The sequence below is a fragment of the Tasmannia lanceolata genome, unplaced genomic scaffold, assembly GCF_043159265.1.
Source record: "Tasmannia lanceolata isolate RefF3 unplaced genomic scaffold, GAP_Taslan_0.1 ptg000054l, whole genome shotgun sequence".
Lineage (NCBI taxonomy): Eukaryota > Viridiplantae > Streptophyta > Magnoliopsida > Canellales > Winteraceae > Tasmannia > Tasmannia lanceolata.
In genome coordinates this window covers 1,227,466-1,253,056 of record NW_027518731.1, presented here as the reverse complement: position 1 = coordinate 1,253,056, position 25,591 = coordinate 1,227,466, and the positions used below count along the sequence as shown (strand labels likewise).

At 38.7% G+C, this 25,591-nt stretch overlaps 1 protein-coding gene across 2 annotated transcripts; it reads right to left on the bottom strand.

Annotated features, from left to right (window-relative positions):
• Nucleotides 1-2,811: 2,811 nt before the first annotated feature.
• On the bottom strand, nucleotides 2,812-24,485 carry LOC143864854 (Pseudouridine synthase family protein). Of its 2 annotated transcripts, none has more exons than XM_077375716.1 (11): nucleotides 24,181-24,485; nucleotides 23,221-23,277; nucleotides 20,280-20,357; nucleotides 18,299-18,352; nucleotides 17,564-17,646; nucleotides 17,051-17,150; nucleotides 16,914-16,976; nucleotides 6,821-7,102; nucleotides 3,483-3,543; nucleotides 3,269-3,375; nucleotides 2,812-3,182 (listed from the first exon to the last, which is right to left on the bottom strand). In XM_077375716.1, the coding sequence occupies exons 1-10, from the start codon at nucleotides 24,415-24,417 to the stop codon at nucleotides 3,278-3,280; spliced, it is 1,113 nt and encodes a 370-aa protein (XP_077231831.1). In that variant the 5' UTR covers nucleotides 24,418-24,485; the 3' UTR covers nucleotides 2,812-3,182; nucleotides 3,269-3,277. The 2 variants fall into 2 exon arrangements, with proteins under 2 accessions (XP_077231831.1, XP_077231832.1); XM_077375717.1 differs by having other exon boundaries at nucleotides 2,812-3,126.
• Between the last annotated feature and the right edge of the window lie 1,106 nt (nucleotides 24,486-25,591).

Below are 25,591 nucleotides of genomic sequence, written 5' to 3'. Positions count from 1 at the left end.
TGACCCCCCACCCGCAAATTTACGGGCACGGGTCTGAGTTTTAGTGACCTGTCAAAAATGACCCCAGGTGACCCAACCCGCAAAAACACGGGTCGGGTCGGATCAACCCGTGGGTCATTTGGCTTTTTTAAGGGTGGTGATTTTGTCATGCTAATCTAGTTAGATAGCTTTTTTTTTCTAATGCAAAGGATGGTGATTTTGTCATGCTAATTTATTTTTTAAGGGTTTGATGCCTGAATAGGTTATGGCTGGCATAGAATATAAATAGGTTGTGGCTGGCACCATAGGTTGATCCCAACCTTTCGATCTAAATGTTAGAGGGTTGATCACTTGATCCTAACCCTCTATAGATCGGAGGATTAGGATCAACCTATTGAAATGATTTTTGGGGCACAACCTATTTAGGCTGTGGGCTATCTAATGGACGGTTTGGATCATCCCACGGTGCCGGTCATACCGCCCTAATCAAAATCCAGTGATAACATTTCCCAAAATAAACGACTGTTTGAATTTGCAGGTGACCCGCGGGTTGACCTAGCCCACCAGCGGGCCGCGCGGGTCACCTAAATTCTGACCGGCAAAAATGTGGGTCATTTCCTGGCCCGACCCGTGTGACCCGCACCCGCATCACCCGCGGGTTGACCCGGCCCGGCCACCCGTTTGCCAGGTCTAGGCACATGTGAGAGTGAGTGTTGAAGTATAAATGATTAAATAAAGCTCTAACAGCTTAAGCTTATTGTTGCTTCACAATTTTGAGTAAGATTTTAACTGTTATGAAAATAAGCCTCATGAATAGGCTTAAACGGATAAAATCTCCTCCCTCCCAACGGTTTCTGTGAGAATGGTTCACTGCTGGAGGATAAATCGATTGTCATGCCCATGTGGTCCAAACCATTTATTTGTTAGGCCTCAACTTAAATAGGGCATGCCCTACACTTGCATGTATGTGTGGACACCATATCAAAATCTCATTTCTACTATGTATGTGTGGACACCATATAACAAAAAAAACAAATCTTGTTAAAATGACCAAATTGTTGGTTATTTTCACTCCCCTCTTTATTTCCAGCCCTCGTTTTAAAAGTATTTTCCTACCACGAATATGACCCAGGAATTATCAAGGAACCCGGGGCGGCACCTTAAATTTTATAGATAAGAAAAGATAATACACTATAGGAGGGCATGAAACTGTGCCCTTACTAGTCATCTAATCATAAAATTTGAAAAAAAAAAGACTGAGATAAGCCCTTTTAAAGTAAATATTGAAGGGATTTGCTAGCGTCCATCGCAGAAGGCATTTTGGGGAGCGTGTGTTGCACGAGGGAGCAGCCACATAGGCAAGGGAATATAGCTCGTTTCGTCCTCCGGAACGATAAAATAAGGATAGAATCCCACCTTTCGCACAATGAATGAGCAGCCGCCTCAAATTAATTAAATGAATAAGACAAAATCTGAGCCTATGTGGCTGCTCCCTCATGCAACAGACGCTCGCAACGGAAGCTAGCAAATCCCTTGAGTTTGTGCTGAAGACTGTTATAATTCCAAAAGGCAGCATTAGCCAATTAGAAAATTGTTTGATACAACAACAAAGGCAGCTGCAAAACCAATGATCCCTCAATTGCCAAAAGAGAACGCAAATAATAGGACAGAAAAACCAGACAACTGGACAAAGGATGAAAAATTAACTCAATGTGAACTTGCAGAAACTTAAAGCATCCTTGTCTAAACATCTCTGGGAAAGAGAAAATAACTTCATTTTACCTTATGTCTTTCTCAATGGCAACCAAACAGACCTTGGAATTGTGGTGCATTAAACATGTTTTAGCTTCTAAAATCCAGATTTTAACTCGTGAAACCCAGGATTGCAGGATTGTAAAATCCATGCTTCACTTGCTAAAATTAGGGATTGGATTTGCCAAAAGCATAGTAGAGCAGAAGAAGCACAAAATGTTCCCTACGACCAGGAAAGGGGCAATGCCAGAACCAGTTATGAAGGAGATCACTGTAGTTAATAAGCTGGGAAGTGAGGCACCACAAACCAACATTCAGGGTTGTTTGGATAGCCGGAATCAGACACTGGAATCGACAACTTATTCTGATTCCGATGCTTGGTTCAACAACAACAAAAATAGAATAAAGGGGAGGAATTGACATGGGGGTGAAATTAAAAGCGGAAAATGCCAGAATCTCTTTCCCACCACAGAGGTGGTATTCTCAATTCTGATTCCAATCCAATCGAAATGAAATTTTTATTGGAATTATAAAATGAATTTCAGAGTCTCTGTGCCTATTTGTGTTGCCCAGAGTCAGTTGGAGTGTGATTAAGAAGGGCTCTCTAATACATACAAAAAATAAAATAAAAGAGGGATGAATTTGTTCCAGATGTAGGAGTTCCACATCATTGGATTGGGAGCTTTCATGAATTGCCAAGCTTCTTGAACTATCAAATAAAACTAGATGAGAAAGAACAGGCCCCACCACTAGGAGAGACAGACTTAAGTTTGGTTTAGAGTACTTAAAAATGCTTAGGTTAACAACGACAAATAGCCTAGAGAAATGCTAATATCTTTCAGTACAGCATGCCCATTAGAACAAAATGTGAATGCATTGCATGACTATTTTGTAATGATAAAGACATTAATAATATGGGCAATGATTTTTCAAACACCCCCCCCCCCCCCGCGCGCGATTTGACGTCAAAAAACGTTAAAGTCTGCCCACAAACCTTAGAGGGGCGCGCATCATCCTTGCTGGGGGGGTGGGGGGATCATCATATTTGTGAAAAGCATGAAAAAAATTTAACTCACTATGGATCATATAACAACTCTCTATTATAATGGAAAAGGTATTCATAATGTTTGTCAGGAAATTTTAAAAACTTGTTTCATAACTTACCATAACTACCCTCTTAAATAGGTTGCAAAGAAGGGCTTGGAAACAAGCAGGGTATTTGTTTATCTTGTTAGTTCTGCCAAAACAAGAAAGACAAAGATGCCATTTTTTCAAATATCAAGATTGACAGAACTCTACGCCACCATTTGCACTTCAAGTCAGCAACTCTGTTCTGCACCATGACTTGGCTTTTTCCTTCTTAATGCACCATCCACTATGTTATCTTCAACTTTTCTAGTTAATCACGATGGTTGAAAAATGGAATGAGACCATGATTGGATCAGGAGATACTGAGATGAATGGAGTAATATTATGAAGATCAGAAGCCTCCTACTGAATTAGAGCACAATATGAAATGATTGAGGTGTAAATCTACCTTTAAGTTTCAAGGAAGGTCGTATTTAACATTTCCGAGGTAGAGGCCACAGGCAGGGGCCATTGGACTTGCAGCGGTCACTGTCTTTGCATTCAGAATTCTTTCAACTGAGTAGATTATTAAGGTGATGTATGAGTATGCATGTGAATTTTGAGGGAAACTTACACCCACAAGTAATAAAAATAAGGAGCAAACATAAGAGAGGAGAACAAACCATCGCTAGTTGTTAGTTCCCCAGTGCCAACGGATTTTAGAACACCGACAAGAAGCCTCACCTGAGAGAATTTTTAATTAAATTTCAGCCCGTAATTCATAACATTAATCAATTGTTTTTTGCATTGTAATACTCACAATAGTGAAAAAATTTCTTGCATCTAGCTAGGGTATCATCTCTCTAGTTACATGAAATTTTTTGTTGCATCTGGCTAGAGTATTTCTCTTTAGTTACATCTTTAGCTTAAAGACTTGCAGTTTATTGAAAGCAGATGTATATCCGTATATGTAATTGACTTTACTCTAAGGTTTTAAATTTCGGTATCGATTTCGGTTTTGATCAGCACAAAGACAGAAACATCTCAGTTTCGGTGGAAATTTTGGTGGAAATCATGTAAAATCACGGAAACGTATGGAAACATGTGCAAATGATGCAAATTTAAGATGAAACTTTGGCAAATGCTAGAATAAGAACAAATACGTACTAAGAAACCATCACATAAGCAAGAAAGTCATCCATAATGGCTTAATCACATCGAACACCTAGTGACATGTGTTGTCAAACATGTCTGTTCGTTCTGTTTGAAGAAAGGAAGGATCCCAAAGAATCGATCTTTCATTCAGCATAATGTCAATAAAGAAGTACAATGTAATGAAGTGTAAGAAAGCATGATGACCTGTCTCCTCTGTAAGGACCCCAACTCTATGTCAATACTGTCAATACAACAGAGCGACGAGGTATTATTGGTCCCATGCCGATCATATCGGGCAAATTTTGGGAATTTTGGTCGGAGAGATTTCATGTCGGTTGGCATGGAAACGGAAACATTTCGTCCATTTCGGGAAAATTTCGGACAAATTTAAAACCATGCTTTGCTCCCAAGTACAAGGAAGATGTTAGAACCAAAGAGCCCTACGATCCTGATTTAGCAAGATCATCAGGCATGACATTGGCAAGGCAAGGAATGCGGGCAAAAGATGCGCCCAGCCTAGAGCTAATGTCTCTAAAGTTGGTCCGGTCTCCCTACACTCAATACATGTCCACCCACTACATTCAATACATGTCCACCCAGGTGCCCAAGTGCGAGCTTCAGACCTTCAAGGAGACCTTTAACTTTAGTCTCATTGGGATCGACACCACCAATATGCCAGAAAATGATAAGATAATAGAAGCTACATCTTTTCTTTTTTTTGAAAGGTAATAATAGAAACCTACATCTCCTTTAAGCGTATTCCACCGATGCCAGCAGTGGCTGGGTTGCCCCTAGAGCTGCCATCTAAGTTCAGTTTTTCTGAATTGGCAGGTTGACCAAAGGAATCCAGCTAGCAGATTTCTTCATTGTGACAGATCTGTCCTATGAAATAAGACCACTGTGGAGTAACCTGTTGCCAAAAGAATAATGGAAATTATGATATTGAAGATTATAGATCCGTTATGAGCTCCTCCTGTCAAAGATTCTAGTGTTAAGCTCTTTCCATATGCCTCACAAGGTAGCAAGCATCACAATGCGCCACAAGAATCTTCCCAAGCTTACAGAGATACCATCGACTAATGTGCTCTCTCATCAACATCGAAAATACTCAATCCATGCCGAAAACTCCTTGGAATAGCCATGCTGCAATGTTCCCCAACTTATTGAATGTGGCTTTTTCCTACGAGGAGAAATACATGGTCCGAAATACAGGATTTACATAGAAGTCAACTCCGTAAATGAGGACTCAGTGGTGCCAGCCCTCTAGAATTTTTTTGTTCTTTTCTGTCAGGATCTCGCAACAACTTGATGTGGGGTTTAGGATCACAAAGTTGGATTCAGTGGGCCCCCCATATGTTCACTATCTCCATAAGTTGCTTGTTCTTCAAAGCGGATTTTATTGCCTACTGCTGATAACATTATTAGAACAGAAGGGAAGCGTTCTAAAATTCCATATTCCTGTTAATTTTATTGTCCTACTTGTTATTGTTACTCTTATTATCACTCTAGCCCATCACGGAATTTTAGCCATAAGTCTAATAGACCTGTCCAGAAGAGAGGAGAGACCACCTTTTTTCCAAATCCATCTATGTCATTTCAAATGAGGCACAGGTACAGCTGCAAATTTTGAATTGTGTCGGAGAAGAAATAACAATAACAATGACAGCAATTACAGTAATAAAAATAAAAATCACAAGTAGCAAATTGAGGCTTGTATATTTGGCCCCTTGATTCCCTCAATGAACAACCTGCTTGTAGAGGGGTGAAAGCTGCTCTTTACAATAGAGACTGGTCCAACCAAATAATAAAGGTAAAAAGCCTCCTTGCTCTAAAAGGCTGAGAAGTACCATGCTTCGAGAACACATAGATGTCGCACAATTGTCATGAGCTAGAGTTATCAACCCATCAAATGGTCACATGATTTCACATAAAAAAAGGTTCAAACATCCTTATCCAGATTTTGTACAAACAGATCACAAAATTAACGTGTGAAAAATTAAAAATATTTTCCTGCAAAGTTCTCGCTAAACAAGAAACTGATAGTACTTGTATTAGAATCACCTTTTTTACTACTGAATACAGAAAACGACACTATTGTTACCATGCACATCAGAAATAAATGTATTGGTAGTTGGTACTAACCATAGTTGTCGGAGTGGGAAGCGAGAGCGAGAAGCGATGTAGGAAGTAGAAACAGGAAGGAAAGGGTTTAAAATAGAAAAATCTATGGATATTAAATAGGAAACGCGTGAGGAGCATCATTGAGATTTAACACGAAGCATGTAATAAGCTTCATTGGAAGGGAACAAGAAGGTAAATGTAGGTTACAGACCTCACGGATGATTAGAATTACAAGTTTTAAGGATTACAGAGTTAGACATTTCATTTCTAGATTTGATGTTTAGTTTTGGAAAAGATTCACATAAGTTTTATTTGAAACATAAGATCAGCTTTTTCATTTTGAATTGCACTTCTTTTCTAAATATACTCCTTCGTCATTATCAAAAGGGAAAAACAGTCTTTAGGAAAAATAAGCAGCTAAAAAGAAAGCATGTAGGCAGCACGCTTCTACTCAATTTGAGAAGCGAGAAGAATTTAGTGTCCGAAGCTAGCTTTAAACCAGACTACGGAGCTTCCGGTAACTATGTTATTAACACAATATTAGAACTACAAAGATTCCATGGGATATACTAACAAGATAATGTGAAAAATAATCGGAGAATATAGTAGGCCACTTACTGCACACAAAAAAAACAGAAAATGATGCCCTCATAAAATATTGAGATGTAACTTGTAACTAGAATAAATTGCGGGAAACACTACTAGACAAGTAAAAATTCATAGATAGCAAGAGTCCAAAGCAGACCTGGTGGTACAGAAAGGAGCGTGCCCTTGCTGTAATCACATAGCAACGATGTCTTCTCCTTTGCCCAAATTCTTGACCACTTGTACTATTGGACACCGCAACTTCAAAATGATCGACACTTGAATCCTTCAAAGGAAATTCAATCTCTGATGTATTAGAGCATGCCTGAAGATACTGTTCAGAAGAATTAGTTTGTCCTCTTTCCTCGCTTGATGGAAAGTATGGTGATGAAACTTGCTCAGAAACATGAAGCTCATCCAAGGTTTTGATAGGTGACTTTGCCTGTGCTTTTTATAAAGAAAGTAAAGAAGAGAAAAAATGTTATGTCAAAGTGAATGCTACACAAATATAGAAACAATATGTACCCAATTATACGCAGGAATGGCATATAAAAACAGGAACTTGTGAGAACACCATGTAGTTGAGCCTCTTCAATTATTCAGTTTCTTAGTTTTACATAAATTAAAAAAAAAAAAAACAGGGATCACCAATAGAAGGACTAATGCTACATAAATATAGAAAAAAAAATTCCCAATTATATGCAAGAATTGCATAAAAGAACAGGAACTCATGAGAACACAATGCAGTTTCTCAGTTTTACATAAAAACAGAAACAAGGATCGTGAAATCTTATACTCCTTCTAATATCACGTTAATCATCTTCAGAAAATGCAAAAGAGAAATATCAGTAACGCCACAGAAATAAGAACATCCAATGTAGGTCATCTACTCTACTCCTTTAGTTAAAGTATTTTTTCCTTTTGCCTTTCCCAAGGCTTGATGATCCATGTTGAGAGAATCCCGTTCCATGATTAGAAGCTATCAATCAAGCCTCCATCCCATATTATAGCCCCAAAGATCTTTGTTGGGCACTAAACTAGTTGACACTCCTATGGATCCAAATAAAGTTACATGATCAAGAAAAGTTCTTTGACGATTTAAGCAGATATAGACAAGTTGTCGGGAAGCTAATTTGACCATCACTTGTCCTGACATTTTTTTAACGACAGTCCTGACATTGCTTTTGCAATTAGCGTGGTAAGTCAGTTCATGCGCTCACCCATAGTAACTGAAAGGTGCTCAAGGTGAAGGAAATATTTTTAAGCTTAGTGTTACTTGAGCTTGGGAGTTATTCTGAAACAGACTGTGATTCCTGTATCTGTTGAGATGTATTAAGCCCAAGTTATAAGGGCATTTTAGTCTTTTCTCATTTTAATATAGGGGACTAATATCCGCGCTACCATATTTTGATAATGGAATGGTGAAGGGATTTATGGACAGACACCAACGTTGACTCTAGTGGTGGCCATGTCAGCTCATTATTGACGGGGCAAACCGATGGGGAACATCTTTTCCCAAGATCATGCTCATCTGGATGCGTCTGGAGCTGGTTCCCCTCACCGAAATTCAAGTTTTGAAAATGATGTGAGTGGTCCAGGAGTCAGGAAGAATGTTGCCCTTCCGCCTCCATCTGAAACATGAGCGCTCAGTTGGAGTTGCAGCAACAGAGCAGTTTTACTTGGGCAAACAATTCTGATAGGAAAGTGGTTGCCGTGGCTCCAAGACATTTGTCAATTAGATACTGGATATCAGCGAGTAGATTGCAATCCATGGAGCTTGGAGTTTGGTATTGTTCTTGGAATTAAGCTTGAATGAACTGTGGTTGTAAGTTGCAAGCGAGGTCAGAACTCATCAAATTGATTACAGTTGTTGTCTTCGACAATAGTTCTACGACAACAAGATTCATTGGCTCTTGTCATATGCAAAGCAATTGTTATACTGGAGTCTTTCATGGTTGTCTTCCATCTAAGTGCTATCAGAGCATCCAGACCTAGCCAGTCATTCATTCTTGACAGCTGCATGCTTTCAACAAGGAATAGGGAGTAGGCTACAAACATTTTATCTAGGAGGAGACATGCCCGAGGGGGCAATTTAGTGGGAAACAGTTGGTGGGCCAGCCAGATGATGTTTTGTGCTCGAAGAGGTGGGACGTAACCGATTTGAACTGAGGTCAATTTGGTTCACAATGCAAGGCAACTTATAACTGAAAGAATTTTCTTGCAATCCTGAGCTACTGTGAGGGGTAGGGGGCAGGCAAAACCTGGAAAGTGGATGGTAGGCATCAGATAAGGATGGAAGATGAATCTCAGAATTGGTCGAGGGGACCGTGAACGTGGTTTGCTACTTGACAAAAGATGGAATGGTGGATTCGGACAGAAGGGGACAGAATAGTGATGCTCGGCATAGCGTCTCGTCTTAGTGGGCCTACATTAATGCTGAGTGTCTACGTTGCATGAGTATGGATACGAGTGTCGGAATCAGACATGGGTATAGTGTCAAATTCAACTAACCTCAGAAAGAATTTGTGGATTCAGCAAATTTTAATTCTTTTACATAATACTATGGTTTTTTTTAAATGGCAGCCAATTTTATTGAAAAAACAAGGGGGAAACCGAGATAATCAATACAAGGGAAAGCAAAATACCAAACTAAAGAGCTGGATCTAACAAGATTACAGGAGATCAAGGGGGAAGATAATCATAGAGACTCAACACTTCCTTTGAAACTCCATATCTAGCAAGACGGTCCGCTACCGAATTTGCCGAGCAAGTGAGCAACGCACATGCTTGAACACAACGGGTGAGGTTTTCAGCCAATCAAACATTTCATCAAACAAACTATCAAATCTCCAAGGCGGTTTCTAAGATCCATTAAGCCAACAAATGACGTTAAACGAATCCCCTTCAACTACCACATTCGTTAGCCAATCACGCTCCGCCGATCTCAATCCTTGATGAGCTGGACACACCTCTGTTGTCGTAGCATCTGCCACTCCTATGGGGCCCACATAGGCGCAAATAACCTCCCCAAGCTTTTTTTAAGAACACCTCCTATCCCAGCCGGGCCAGGATTACCCAAGCTAGACCCATCAAAGTTGAGCTTTAAAAATACAAGTAATGGGGGATCCATTCTTGAACAATTTTATGCTTAGTTTAAACACCTCTTCAGGCTTCACTCCATCTTTCCCATTGATAATAATCAGAGATAAAATTAAAATGAGGGAGGGCTTTACCCACGATATCGTGAAAGCAATCACTTTGACAAAAAAGAAATGCCGGATTCTTGGAAATTCCTTTGAAGATTCTAGCATTTCTTTCCTTCCAAATCAGCCATATGGTTGCCAAGAAAGAAACATTCCATAAGATTTTGCCTTTTTTAACTCCACGGGTTCACCGACCATCCCACAAGGACAAAGACGGAGCCAGGGGGCGAGGGGGGGCAATTGCCCCTCTAAAAAATCTGAGAAAAATTTCTATTCTTGAAAAATACCAAAAATGCCCTTTGCCCTGTTACTTTTCAATTATTTTAAAAAGGGCAAAGGTCATTTTTCTGAAGGGCATTTTTGGAAGTAATGTATGCATGACTGCTTTATGTCATCTTTTTAGAAATGTCCTGTCAGTAGCCCTTTGACCAATAAGAAACCCTAGTTATCTGGTGAAAATTGAAACTATGCTACTCATTGGTTTTTAAGGTCCTTAAAAACACTTGTGCTTTTTTGTTTTAATAACAGCACTAATGTAAATAAAAGGTTTATTATTGGTTACTGATTTTGATAACAGCACTCCACTTTTGCTAAATTCAACACACTTAGTTTTTAATATCTATAAAAACACTTGTGCTATTTTTATAACAGCACCCATGTAAATAAAAGGTTTCCTATTGGTGTATTGATTTTGATAACAACACTCCACGTTTGTCTTATATGAGAACTTCACATAAAACTTGATTTTCAAGGCTGATTTGGGTTCCTTTTTTTCCTAAAATTATAGGTGAGGATCTTTGTGATTGTGGTGGGTCATACAATACCATTTGAGCCTGGAAATTTTTCATTATTCCCTTATAAATTATATTAATACTTTATGTTGTCTTTATTAACAACCCCATCATAATTACTCTTTCACTCTCTTTTACAGCATTTTTCTGACAAACTTCAACTTACCCATAATTTATGCTGTAGTTTTGCTTGAGAAGATACTTTACACTTCCATCCGAAAAGGCTCCGTTTCTTTCGACATAAAATTGGTTTTACGTTGTAAAAGTGAATATAAAACAAATTTTACGTCCATTTTCACGTCGAAAGAAACAGAGCTTTAACATAAAATGGACATGAACCAAATTTTATTCTCGTTTTGAGAGTAAAAATAGGCATAAAACAAATTGTATGCTCATTTTTAGTGTAAAAATGGGCGTAAATTTTGTTTTTGCACTCATTTTATGTCGAAAGAAATGAAGCAGAAGTAAAAAATGAGCTTGAAAACTTAAGATATTTGAAATCTTCTAAATGGAAACTGTAATTGAGCTGCACAGAGTTGATGAGTTGTTTGCCCTCCGTGGGGCAAATTCCTGGCTCCGCCCCTGCACAAGGAGATCTATGAGATTAGATGGGAAGACCCAGCTAATACCGAATCTTTTTAACAAATTGCTTCAGATTTCCCTAGCAAATTTGTAGTACATTAACAAATGGACTACTGTCTCTCCTGTATAAGGCATAAATCACAACAGTCTATGATATGAATTTTCCTATTTGAGAAGAAAGTCTACCGTCTAAATCCTCTTCTTTGACGCCATCCAACCAAAAGTGCACACCCTACGAGGAGCCTTGGCAACTTTGGAGGACAGTGGGCTAGCCACTAGATGATGATAGAGAGACTTGACAGAGAAGTCTCCAGATGTATTCCAGATCCAAAACCCGTTTATCTTCCCCATCCTTCTTTACATAGCCCCCTTCTAACAACTCCAACGGTCAAGCAATGGATTCAAGCTCACGATCAAAGAAGTTTGTTCGAAATAGCGGCTTCCAAACTACACTCCCATTTCTTCTCTCCATATTATCCTTTTCCATGCTGTCCTTGGGCCATGCTATTACATAATACTATGGTTATACATTAGAATTTAAGGTAGGTTAAGTAAACATGTTTTATTCCCATATAAAAAAACTTACTATTAGAATAGATAAAACTCAAAATATGTGATAATTATAAATTTGTTATAATATTTAGAAAAAAATATTAAGGAGATCTAGAAGTGTCACAATGAGTCCTAAAGTATTGGAAACTGATATGCATCCAACAGGAGTACTTCACCGATTCAGAAGAATCCATATAACATATCTCTTTCCTCGCTACCTTTATATATATATATATATATATATATATATATATATATATATATATATATATATATATCATTCCTCGTTGTCATCTGGGTGTTGTGGAAAGAGAGGAATGCAAGAATCTTTAAGGGTCATGTTAAAAGTGTTTCTCACTTATCCACCAAGGTGATGGCGCTAACTATATTTTGAGCTAAATCCCTCCGCCCTAGTATTAACTTTGTTTCCGCCTATGATTTGTGGAATGAGTGGAAGGTATGCTTTAGCTTTGAGTCGAGACCTTCTATAATTCAGGCTTGGGCGCCTCCAGAGAGGGGATTCCTCAAGTTTAACTTTGATGGATCAAGTTTTGGAAACCCGGGCCATGCGGGAATAGGGGGCGTGCTAAAGGATGCGGAGAGAGTGGTGAGGTGGGCCTTTGCGGGTCCTATTGGAGTCGTTGATTCCAGTGAGGCGGAGGTTCGCGCAGATCACCAAGGAGTGAAGTTTTTAGTGGGGGAAGATCTTAATCGAGTGGTAGTGGAAAGGGACTCGCTCAATGTGATTCGTTGGTTGTACGGCTCTCATATTTTCCATTGGCGTTTCGCGGACCTTTTTAATTAGATAAAAGACATTGTGGGCAGCTCTCGTATATCCTATCGCCATATTAGGAGATCGGCCAATGGTGAGGTGGATAAGCTTGCAAGGGTCGGGGTTCGCTTGGAGGCTTTGGAGCTATTCGATTTCCTTTTCCCTTGAGCTTTGTCTTTTGCTTTCTTTGCTATTTGGTTGTATATGGTTGTGTTGTATTTTCTCTCTTTGTTCTTTGCTTCTGAGTTCTGACCATCTCGGTCTCTTTTAATGAAATCTTTGACCATTCGAAAAAAAAAAAAAAACACAGCTCGTTATGGACACTTGGTAAGGACACATTGTGGAGAATAACTAGGATCTGCCTTTAATGATAGAGGAGGGAGATTAGGTGGAGACTACAATGCTCAAAGTGAATTAATTATGGGGCCTACAGTTTGCTGGGAAAGTGGTGGCATGGGAGCTGCTCACATATCTGCAGTGGAGGAGATGAGAAGCCCTAGTGGTAGTTGCAAATCGAGAGATGGAGATAAATAAAGTTGTGACTTAGCAAGGCTAGAGTCCTCGGTGACATACGGTAGAAGGAATGGGAGTGAGGAGCAGGAAGGTGAAGAGCTAGTTCTTCTATCATAGGTGTGGTAAGGATGAGATACAAAGTCGATGTTCGTCAGAAGAAGATATAATCTGGAACATTAGAGGGTTGGTCAGCAAAGAGAAAAAAAATCCCATGTCAAAGAGGTTCTCTGTAACGCCCCGGTTTTTTCTTGAAAATACCAACTCGGTGCGTAGAATAATATGACATCATCTTTCTCAAAAACTTTCATTATTCTCAAACACTTTCATTATTCTCAAACACTTTCATTATTCCCAAGATCTCAAATACGTTTAGAGGATTTACAGAAATTAGGTCTAACTTATTACATCGTAATTCAAGACATAGTTGATACACATTTAAAACATAATTGTTCTTTAGAACAGTTCTGCATTCAACTCTAGCATTCCTCATCTTCCATCTATACTTCACCTGGGTTTTGGAACCATAAAACAAGGAAAAGAAGGGGGTGAGCTCAAATAGCCCAGTAGGGTATAAACAACAAGTGATGTAGAATTGTCAAGCTCATAAGAACATGATATTTTGCAGATATGACATCTCATATGGAAAGAAAGAATAAGCACAACAGGCTTTCCAAACGTATAGAGAAAACTTTTAGAACTTGATATCAAGATATATAGACTTCATTAAGCATAGATGCTTTCATTCATAGCCATATCTCGGCTCATTCATAGCCATACCTCGGCTCATAATCCTCTAGATTTACACTCTCTAGAGTCGTCATTACCCACGTGCACATGGAGGACTATAACGCGTCCATCCGTCATCATATCATAACTCAGTCCATATTCAGAATTAGGGTATCACAAGATAAACCCTAAACATAAACATATCTCATTGAAACAAGTTTCGGGGAAGAAAAACCTTTATATCAGCAAAAGAGAATCAATAGATAGGCAACCCTTACCTCAAAAACATGAAAGGAACACTCATTACTTCAAATATAGCAAAAGAGAATCAATAGATAGGCAATCCTTACATAAAAGAGAATCAATGGATAAGAAACCCTTGAAACCCTTACTTCAGCAAAAGAGAATCAATAGATAGGCAATCCTTACCTCAAAAACATAATCAAAGATAGGGGACCCTTACTTAAAAGAGAATCAATGATAGAAAACCCTTACGACCCTTACCAATAGTTTTCCGGTCACAGGTTTGTTTGAGCTTACACCTTGGAGTGAATAACCTGTAAATATTCTAATTTGTATCAAAGTCATGTTTTAAGATCATGTGGACCCCACATGCACTATTCATGTGGACCCCTCATGTTACTATTCATGTGGACCCCACATGTTACTATTCATGTGGACCCCACATTTTACATTCATGTGGACCCCACACGTTACTATTCATGTGGACCCCACATGTAAATTCATGTGGACCCCACATGTTACTATTCATGTGGACCCCATATGTTACTATGCTCAGCAGGTTTACCATTCTTTGATTTCGTTTATTTCTTGGCTACTATGCTTAGCAGTTCGCCTATGCTTAACAGTTTGCCTTTCTGTGCTGAAAGTTTACTTACGGTTACTATGCTTGCATTTCACCGTTCAAATAAGAGGGTAAAACTTGCATAATCTATAGCGAGTTATCGCCTCTTATGCATGTTTTATCCTGATTTACATAGATGGATATTTACATAGGTGGTAGAACCAACCATTTACTTTACTTTACGGTTACTATGCTAGCATTTCACCGTTCAAATAAGAGGGTAAAACTTGCATAATCTATAGCGAGTTATCGCCTCTTATGCATGTTTTATCCTGATTTACATAGATGGATATTTACATAGGTGGTAGAACCAACCATTTACTTTACTTTACGGTTACTATGCTTGCATTTCACCGTTCAAATAAGACTTGCATATAAAAGAAATACTTTAACTATTGAAAGATTTACCTTCTCCTCTCTCAGATTTCCTTTTCCTTCTCCTCTCTCAGATTTCCTTTTCCTTCTTCTCTCTGATTTCCTTTTCCTTCTTCTCTCTCAGATTTCCTTTTCCTTCTCCTCTCTCAGATTTCTTTTTTTTTTCCTTCTCCTCGTCTGCGAGCCTCTATTTATAGCCTTAACCTGAATTATTATATTATTATTTTATTTATTATTTTATTTGCATGAACAGTAACTTGAATTATTATATTATTAGTTTATTTGCTTGAATAGTAACTTGAATTATTGTGTGGGACCTACTTGTTGTGGGACCTACTGTTGGTAGGACCCGCTTGTGTGGGGCCCGCTGGTGTGGGACCCGCTTGTGTGGGACCCGCTGATGTGGGACCCGTGTGGGGTCCGCTGATGTGGGACCCGCTTGTGAATAGTACTCGGTAGGTCCTACTGTGAATAGTATTTTTACATAGTGCATCTCAATAGTGAACTTGCATAGCATTTCTTGCATAGTAATTTTACCGGTTCTTACATTCTCGCCCAGCAGAAGATGGGAATTTTCGTTCAGATGAAGCTAGACCCAGTTGGTCAAGTTGATTTACGGGAGATGGGTTGCAACAACATTTCGATTCATGTTCGTAATGTCGTTGGGGTTTCGGGTGGTATCCTAGTTGCTTGGAATGAATCCTCCTTGAAGGAGGTAATAGCTGTTTTCTGTATTTCAGGTTTGATTAGAAGGGTGACTGAAAACACTAGGTAGATTTTCTCAACGGCATATGGCCCCAAAGACTCAAATTACAGAGTGCATATGTGGGCAGAGCTGGATTCCATAAAAAACAGGTGGTGGTTTCCTTGGTGCATTGGAGGGGATTTCAATGTTAATTGATTCACCAATGAGAAGACGGGCATTTCCGTTGAATGAAGATCTGTGGGCCAAAAAATCACAACAATAGAAAATTGACAAAGATTTCTATCCTCGTAAGTCACATGCAACAAATATGTGGGATTGTTCGGGGGATTGTTCCTGTTCCTGGCAAATGGATTTTAATAAATCAGCATCACTAGAGCTACTCCTAAAAGGTTAAGGTATAAATCAAGGGGCAGAGTAACCCCAAGAACCTAACAAAAAAATTTCCATGTTCAAAGAGAAGGAACCAAATAAGCTAAGACAATCTCTCCTTGAGCATGGTCATTTAAGGAAGGGGTATTCTCCACAATGAAATCCATTTTATTTGATGTAGGGGATCCATAAACCCTCACTAGATTCATCACCTATAAAATAAAAAATAGCGCAAACTAACAACAAAATTTTAGTTAAGTTTCATAATTGGAGGTTCACAAGTAAAAGGACTATAATTGCCCCATGTTGTGGACATGGAGATCATGATCCATCCAGGTTATGGACACAAGGTTTCAAAATTCAACACACACCCAAACATTGGTATAAATGTTTTTTTTTTTGAATGGAAAGTATAATTGTATATTATAAGGGCAAATAGCCAAATACTAATTTTATACTGTCAGATACTATTGCTGTAGAATTGTATAATTATTAGAACATATAAGCATAAATGGAAAATGCCAAGAAATACATAATATAATTGTATAATTATTAGAATGTATAAGCATAAATGGAAAATGCCAAAAAAAAAAAAAGACAACTAAGGGTTTGCCCTCACTATTTTGTCAAGCTCTACCTTATGCACTCGCAAAAAAATAATATTTGAAAAGATGAATGTCCATGTGAGAATGATTTCAAAAGAATATAATCCTCAAATAGCAAGTATCAACAAATTATCAGATGCAATCCAAATAGCAAAGTAAATTAAAAGTTAAACAGTCATGGAAAAAGGGAAAACCTGACAACCAGCAGCCCTGAATGAACTGAAATCGTGACATCCAACGAGGACGCCGCATGCTTTCTGCTTGAAAACCAATCAATAAATAAAATGAAAAAGGAATTCGGAGAAAAAAGATTGAAAATGGATAAATCAACCTGCATAGCTAGAATATCTAACTCCTCAGGTACATGCCATGCCCGTTCTTTCTCAAATGTGGACAAAGGTTCCGGCCCAGAAAGCAAACGGTAGAAATATCTGGGAAAAGAGTACAAATTCACTCAGCAGCCCCTCCAGTAGTGCTTAAATTTAAATATACATAAAATAGAAAGAAATTATAGTGGAATATTTTTCTCGAGTAAAAGGTGAAAATATAGTAGGTTTTGAACAGATAATCTTTAGCTGGCTCTGGCATCATTAAAACTAAAACAAATTAAATTTCTACAAGTACGCAATAGTTAAGGATTTGAGACCTTATGTGCCTCCTGGCCAAGAAAGTCAAGAACTTTATAAAATGACAAGGAGGTTGCCGCCACAAGTTGGTCAGCAGCAAAAGACGATATAGTTTATTCCAAGCAGCATAATAAATTTACATTGACACATTTACTATCACCGTGTAGGTTGCAGCTTCAAATTGAGCTTAGCATAAAATTGGATTCTATGATACCTACGTGCGTTCTTGAGCTTTGTATCTAGCATGAAAATCTGATGGAACACATCTAACGTCAATCACCGTAATATCACCTTCATTTTTCTGTCATTAATCAGAAGCAAAAATGTATTAGAATCTACTCAACATAGATAAACAGTATAATGGAACAGCTAGAAAGACTCTGGTCTTGATTATTTTGGTGAGAACCTATACATATAAGAGGGTCATTCTGATTATATGACTCTAGCATCGTACATTTTACTAACTTCAATATTATCAGGAACCATGAACAGATTCCGTGGCCTAGTGGACTAAACATCATTTTGAGTAGATTAAGTTAGAGTAGGACTTTTTAATAATATCAACATAATTACAAAAAGGGAAAAAAAACTCCAGCACAAAAAAAAAAGTGGGACAAGTAATATAAAGGTCATTAGAGAAAGTCACACCCATAGTTTCAGGGACAATTAGAAGGTCACATGCATATTTTCAGGTCCATAGAAATATGTAGTTTTTGAATACAGAAGTAACATTTTAGATTAAGATGTCAAAGAAAGACTTTATTAATATATTTCACTTGTTAAAACAAAAGTAAAGCCTCTACATGTTTGTCACTAGGATTCAAGAGAAATTTTACAGTGCCATGAGACTGAAAAGCAGAGGCACAGATGTTTTAATTTATTAAAACAAGAAATATGATGGATAAATGCATGATTTGATAATATGAAACTTACTAGATCAATAAAGGCCACACCTGTAAGAAATGGTTCACAGCCTTTCTAACAACACATGGTTCATGAGGCGGTAACTGCATATTTACAAGAACCACAGTAAATGACACTTCAAATGTTGAAACATTAAAAGCGTATATTTGTATCACTCTTTCGCTGATTAAAAAGTGAGCACTCCAAACAAACACTACCATGTCATGAATTCTCAGAACTGTGGTCATATTCGTGTTCAGAGAAGAAACATGCAAAATGCAGACAAATATTTCATGTATCATTAATGATCAGAGAAGAAACATGCAAAATGCAGGCAAATATTTCATGTATCCAAGAAGTAACTGCATATTACGCTCTTGAGTATATCTGTATTTTGTATTAAATACATTTTAAAATATTAATTTCATGTATGTGCATATTTGGCATGTCAGAGTCCGAGGTTATTGCATCTTGAGGGATGTGACAGCCGCATGTCCATGCCCAAGATACCTCATTAAGAGCTTGTGAGCCTACTGCATTATCTTGTTTGTAACTTTTTTTTTCTACACCACACAGACACACACAATGAGTGGGTTTGTCATTCTCATCGTACTTATTTAAGGCAACAATCAAATGCATGGTCCTTCACCAGATAAATTTTAAGCAACAGCTACAAAATGATTTGTAGCACTATATTCTCGTTTCAGGAAATGATTGGGAGTCCAATTTATATGTAAGATTGCTCTATTCTGATATTATTTGTTTAGCAGTATCGATCACATAGGAAATAGAAACATGTTTTTAGGTTTTTATGAGAGTGCTTAAAAAGGGTCCCTCGATAATTGACAGTATTTAAATGAAATACATATATAGTATGGGAATTGCAAGCGTCCATTGCAAAAGGCATTTCGCGGCTGGTCTGTCGCATGTCAGACCACCCACCTCGTGAGAGTCTCCATTCACGAGGTGGCCTTACACGATGGACCCTAGCAAATCCCTTATAATAGCATATAAGAAATTTTTGTTTTCTTTCAAATAGTGTATTGCACTGTTGAGCTGGAAAATTTTACATAAAAAAAGGAGGAAGTAAAGACCCTTGGTAAAAATAAGATTGTGTAAGGAGTTTTTTTTTTTGTTTGAATGGCACATTATGTCTAACTTAAAATTAGAGAATGAGAGAGAGAGAGAGAGAGAGAGAGAGAGAGAGAGAGAGATTCCTAAATTCAAGGAAAAGTAAAAGAAGAAGAAGAAGAAGAAGAAAGGAAAGTAAAAAGTTTTAATAAAAGAGAAAAGTGATTGCAAAACCTACGACTAAATTTAAGAAAGGGAATTTCTAAATTTAAGGAAACTAAAAAAAAAAACGAGGTCAAAAAGAAACTTTTGCGAGGGAAGGAAACGAGTCATTTCCGTTTCAAAAAAAGGGAAGTTGTGTAACTCCCCATGAAACAGAAAGTTGAGGACATGGGACCAAAAGTAAAGGATAGAGTGGTAGTTGCCATCGACCCGAAGACAAAATTCTATAAATAGGAAGGGATACTTTTGGAGAGGGGATCGAAAACAATGCATAGAAAGGCAAGATCATCAATATTACCATTCTAGCAACTTGTTAAAACTAACTCTTATCCATAATGAACTACCTACTCTAGAATTTATCATATGTTTATGTTTATTCCATGCCTTCAGGTATCATATCACAAAGCATTGAGGGCCCCTACACATACATAAAGAATTTGAAGTAAAATACAAGTTATGGTATTCAATCTCATATTGCAAGAAATCCAAGAAATTTTGGGGGCACTAGCACGAGCAAAAATGGTTGAAAATGATTGATATTGGGGATTGCAAAGTTAAGGTATTTGATCATAAAAGTTGTGAGATCTTTTTTTTCTTACAAGAAAACAAAGGAAAGCAGGAAATATTAAAAGCTTTTTGTCCATCAACTTAAAATTTAGGAAGTACCAAATGCTTCTTTTGGACAAACATACTGCAAATTGTAAAAGAGAACCGTAGATAAATTTGTTTATAAAATACCACTTCACCAGGCTTCCTTTTGCTTATGCGCTCCACGTCTACATGGCAAACATTTGATAAAGCATGCACTCCTGCATCCTAGATAGATAAACATATGGGATTACATACATATAGAGTTATTTGGGCAGGAAGAAAGGCAAGCTACAGACAAATAATGCAGGAACGCAAGCTAAAGATAAATAATGCATATAATTAGTCTCTGCTAGCTACAAGTAAATTCGCTAACCAGATTAATAAATTAGATGGAGTTCTAGCAATAATAAAAGACAATTCAATGGTCTACAGATGTTAACAAAACAACAATTCAATGATCTAGCAATTTATAGATGTTGCATAAACCCAAGCACCAAGTACAACAATTTCCACATAATAGCTTCAAGCGAGTTCCATCTCCTCGATGGAAAATGCACCGGCAAGACTACCAAAGTACAATACATATGAGCAATTGCAAACTTAACTAATCAATAAATTGTTTGTTGCTAATTTTGCTATTTATTATAAATCCCATTTTCATTACCCTGTGTGTGATATTGATCACATTCAAAAACTCCATAAAGTATTTCTTTGGGAAGGAAGAGCATACCAAATTAAATTCCACCTTGTTCAATGGAAGCGCATACCAGAAGTGGTGGGTTGGAGATTAGAAATATGAAGTTGGTGCACCACGCATTTTTGGAGAACGAGATTTGGTGAAGAAGGGAGAGGGAATATAGTGAAAATTACAGAAGAGAATATGCAGAAAGCTAAGGAGACGAGAATGAGAAGTAGTCCCTCAAGGACGATTTCATTCATCATCAAGTGAAGTGGCTGTGTGACCTATATGTACAGAAAGCACATAAAATAAACCAAAATTACCTAATCGCCTACACATACATATATAAATATCACAGCTCCCTTAAGCTAATATGTTTTTTTGTAAAATATATATAGCTTTCCAATCAGAAGATGATAACGATTTCTTGCCAATGTCTTGCCACTGCTTTGGTGAAAACATTTGTAACCTAACCGAGGAGATGTGTCTCAGTATCAATTCAACACATTCTCTCTTTTCAAGCTGAATTATTGGGGCTATAGTATTGACTACACATAGGACTACTGAGGTAAAAGGATAGGATGTATTCCAATGAAATGCTATTGATTTTAGGACTATAATGGGGATGACATACCAAATCTCAGATTCTTACGCCTCACGGTCGGCAGTGTTTGCGACCAAGGGAGGGGCTCCTGGTGTGAATGGGAGAGCCTTTAAAAGCCCTTTGGATGAGCACAAGCCCACCTTGCCTGCACCATTCATTAATTGAAAGACACTTGAAATGATTGACCGCTGAATTGAGGACACAAGAGAAGGAGTAGTCCCTCAAGGACAAGTGGTTGTGTCTTGTCACCCATATGTACGGAGAGTACATAAAATAAACCAAAACTACCAAATACCTCTACAGATACATATAAAAATATCACAGCTCCCTTAAGCCCCGAAACACCTTGGGAACATGCAAAGGTGATAGGGCCCTAAACCAATTCATGGGTGAACTCAACTTTAGTTAGCAATGTTCCTCACTGGCTAGGCTTCATAGCGGATCACCAAGGCTTCGATTCCTTGCCTCAACTTGACCATTAGTAGGTGAGTGATAGAGGCTATTGTACAAGAGATGTTCCAAATATTTTCCACAAAGTACACCAAAATTGGTTATGAAAAGTTGTTTCGGTAAGAGCTATGGTCTTTTTGGAACCCTGCGCAACCTGACAACGGTAAGAGTTATGGTCTTTTTGGAACCCTGCACAACCTGACAACTTCTCCAAAGTTGGCAACATATGTGCCACACTTTGGATAGCCAAAAACTTCCAAGAATTTGAGATCGTTCCAACCAGTTGTGACTTCAACACCAATGGCATGAGAATCACTAGAAGATCCTGCATATGACAAAAAGTGAACCTAGTTAAGTCATAAATAACATCACCATAACCTGCTTTCCAAGTCGCAGCATGGCGCATTGATTAATTTACTAATACCATCAAATTTAACTTCAGGTATCCAGGAGAGGGCAGCACCACATGGTCTTTTCCCTTTGCATACCCAGAAAATCCCTACAGCCTACAGACAGCAATTATGAACAAAAAAGTGTAATGGCATTCCATTGAAATAATCCAGATATAAATCACGTTCAAAGACTTCGACAATGATGGACCGAGTCAACACCCTCAGCCATAAGAATTGCCAGAGAAGACCCTTGAATGCCACGCTTGCCAATTTTCTAAAAAGCAAAAGGGAAAAAGGTTTCCCAAAAGATTTTTCCTTCTCCGTTAACGCATTGAAATGCACCACCAATTCCATAATTCACCAATGTTGTTGAACCTAGGCATATTCATAAGTTGATTAATTAGCCAAAGAGAAATAACCATATTAAGGAATTGACAGGTACCAACAATTCTCAATTTGGAGTTCACAAATTTTACGAGCTGTCGTTGGATATATCCACCTGATCTCAAGTTGGCTCACAGTAAGAATATTACTACTAATGGCTAGCCACAAAAATGCCACTGCATCGGGTAGAAAATAGGGTCCAAATTGGGTAGGGCAAAGGTTGGTGAATGGCAATATACTGCTGAATGAATTTCTACTCCTTAACCAGTGGTAACTCTTTCCGTTATTGAATAATTTTCACTTTTCAAAATATATATGAAAAGATGTCTGATACTGCCTGAAAGTACGTTGATATGCTCTAACTCAAACTGATCCAGTAAATATTCTGTGCAGATTGACTTTGCCACAACATAAACAACAGAGCTACTTGAGCAATAAAATGTAAGACGAAATCACAAGTATATCAATCGACAAACCATTTGATTAACATTAGTGCTTTAAGATGATAAAATGCAAGAAAAGGAAGTCGCAATGATTTCCATTTCTTCTACATTGCTTCTAAGTAGATATTAAACTTACAGTTCGACTCGAACAGAAGATTGAAACAGGTTGTCCAATAAATTTATGAAAAGCCTCCTACATGAAACATAAGCAAATCAAGTTATTCACATTGATCAACAGGCTATGAATAAAAAAAATGAAAATCATTGGTAAGGATAACTAACAAACTCTCTCAATATTCCAGAAAACAAAGGATGTGTGGTTCACTGCAAGTTAGCTTCAGAGGTATGGGGCAAACTTTTAAGTAGATTTGGAATCACGTGGATGTTCCCGGCATCGATTGTGGAATTATTTGAATGTTGGAAGTTGGCACCTTGGAAGCGTAAAGGAAGGATTTTATGGTATGTTTCATTTTTAGCTACTATTTGGGCACTGTGGAAGGAACATAATGCTCAAATATTTAAGGGTTATTCTAAGGGAGCCCGATACATATTCAATAAAGTGATTGCTTTGTCTATCTCATGGGTCAAAACACTAGAAGACTTCAGGTTTGTATCGGCTTATGACTTGTGGCATGGGTGGAGAGAGATATGCATTGCCTCTTCTGATAGGCTGAAAGTAGTACAAGCTTGGTCCCCTCCACCTCAGGGGACCCTCAAATTGAACTTTGATCGTTCTTGTTTAGGGAAGCCGGGGCCTGCAGATATTGGTGGGCTATTAAGGAACGAAAAAGGGGATGTGATTTGGGCGTGGCAGACTCAAATGAGACAGAGAAGTTAGAGCCATACACACCAAGGAGTTAAGTTTCTGCAAAGTTAAGACATAAACAGGGTGGTGGTCAGAGGTGAGACTCTCTCAATATCATGAGATGGCTAAAAGATCCACTTAAGGTACCATGGAGATTGGGAGCTCAATTTGATGAGAATCAGGACAGGGTGGGATCCTCTTCGATATCTTTCAATCATATAACGTAGGGGGAGTGTCATTACCAATATAGAGTGAGAATAGAAAGAGAGAAAGAGATGAAATAGTTTATACCTGGAGAACGCCAACGACTGTTCTACAAGTGGATTGCTGCTGAGAGCCTGAGAATCGAGTGCCAACGTATTCGATTGCGATTAAATATCTTTGGATTCGAGGGTTTTGTGTCATGTTTTGGGAGAGGTTTTCAGATCGGGCGATCTTGGAGGGTTTCGGAGATTGAGAGGGGGAATCGAGAGATCGTTTGGGTTCTTCTTCAGGGGCTGTCGATATCGTTTCTGGGGGTGGATGCATTTTTCAGAGATCAGAGGTTTTAGGGCTTTTGGGTTCGCTCTTCCCGCCTCTTTAATGTTTTTATGCTGACGGCAAGTTAAACTAGGTAAGAGTCAAAATTAGTGGGGCCCACGTTATTGGGTTAAAGAGCAATGATTTATTTCTTTCCCAGGCCACCCCGTTGTAGTATGATCTTAACTAGACCTGGCAACCGGTGGGTCAGGCCGGGTCAACCCGCGGGTGATGCGGGTGCGGGTCACACGGGTCGGGTCAGGAGATGACCCGCATTTTTTTGAGTCAGAATTTTGGTGATCACGCGGCCCGCGCCGGGTCAACTCGCGGGTCACCCGCAAATTCAAACAGTAGTTTATTTTGGAAAATATTATCACTGGATTTTGATGAGGGGGTATGGCGGCACCGTGGGATGATCCAAACCGTCCATTAGATGGCCCACAGCCTAAATAGGTTGTGCCCCAAAAATCATTTCAATAGGTTGATCCTAACCCTCCGATCTATAGAGGGTTAGGATCAAGTGATCAACCCTCTAACATTCAAATCGGAGGGTTGGGATCAACCTATGGTGCTAGCCACAACCTATTTATATTCTATGGTGCTAGCCATAACCTATTTAGGCATCAAACCCTTAAACACCACCCTTTAAAAAGCCAAGTGACTTGCGGGTGCCCGCGGGTTGACCCGACCCGACCCGTGTTTTTGTGGGTTGGATCACCCGCGGGTTAGTTTTGACGGGTCACTAAAACTCAGACCCATGCCCGCAAATTTGCAGGTGGGTCGGTCGACCCGCGGGCACGGGTCGCTTTTGCCAGGCTCTCTACTACATAGGATGATCTTAACCCTCTCGTCCGTCCCTGGATGTTTTAAATGGACAGAACAATATGGAAACTTCCATAGATCCAATGGTTAGGATCTTCATATGGAAGAGGTTTATAGGGCACGACCGATATACATTGGGCCCCACTTAGAATGTTTTTTTATTAGGAAGTGATATTTTTGCCTTTTTTTTTACTTGGGACAGCCCCTGACTACCGAGCTACATGTAGCATAAGGGGGAAGGCCTGTTGAGTTGGGCCAAACTCTTTCATAGGCTCAACTCAATTGGGTCCGGCCCCCTTTAAATTTTGAAGCCTGCCCCCTTATGCATAAATCATGGCTCCGCCACTGGGTTGGGGTGGCC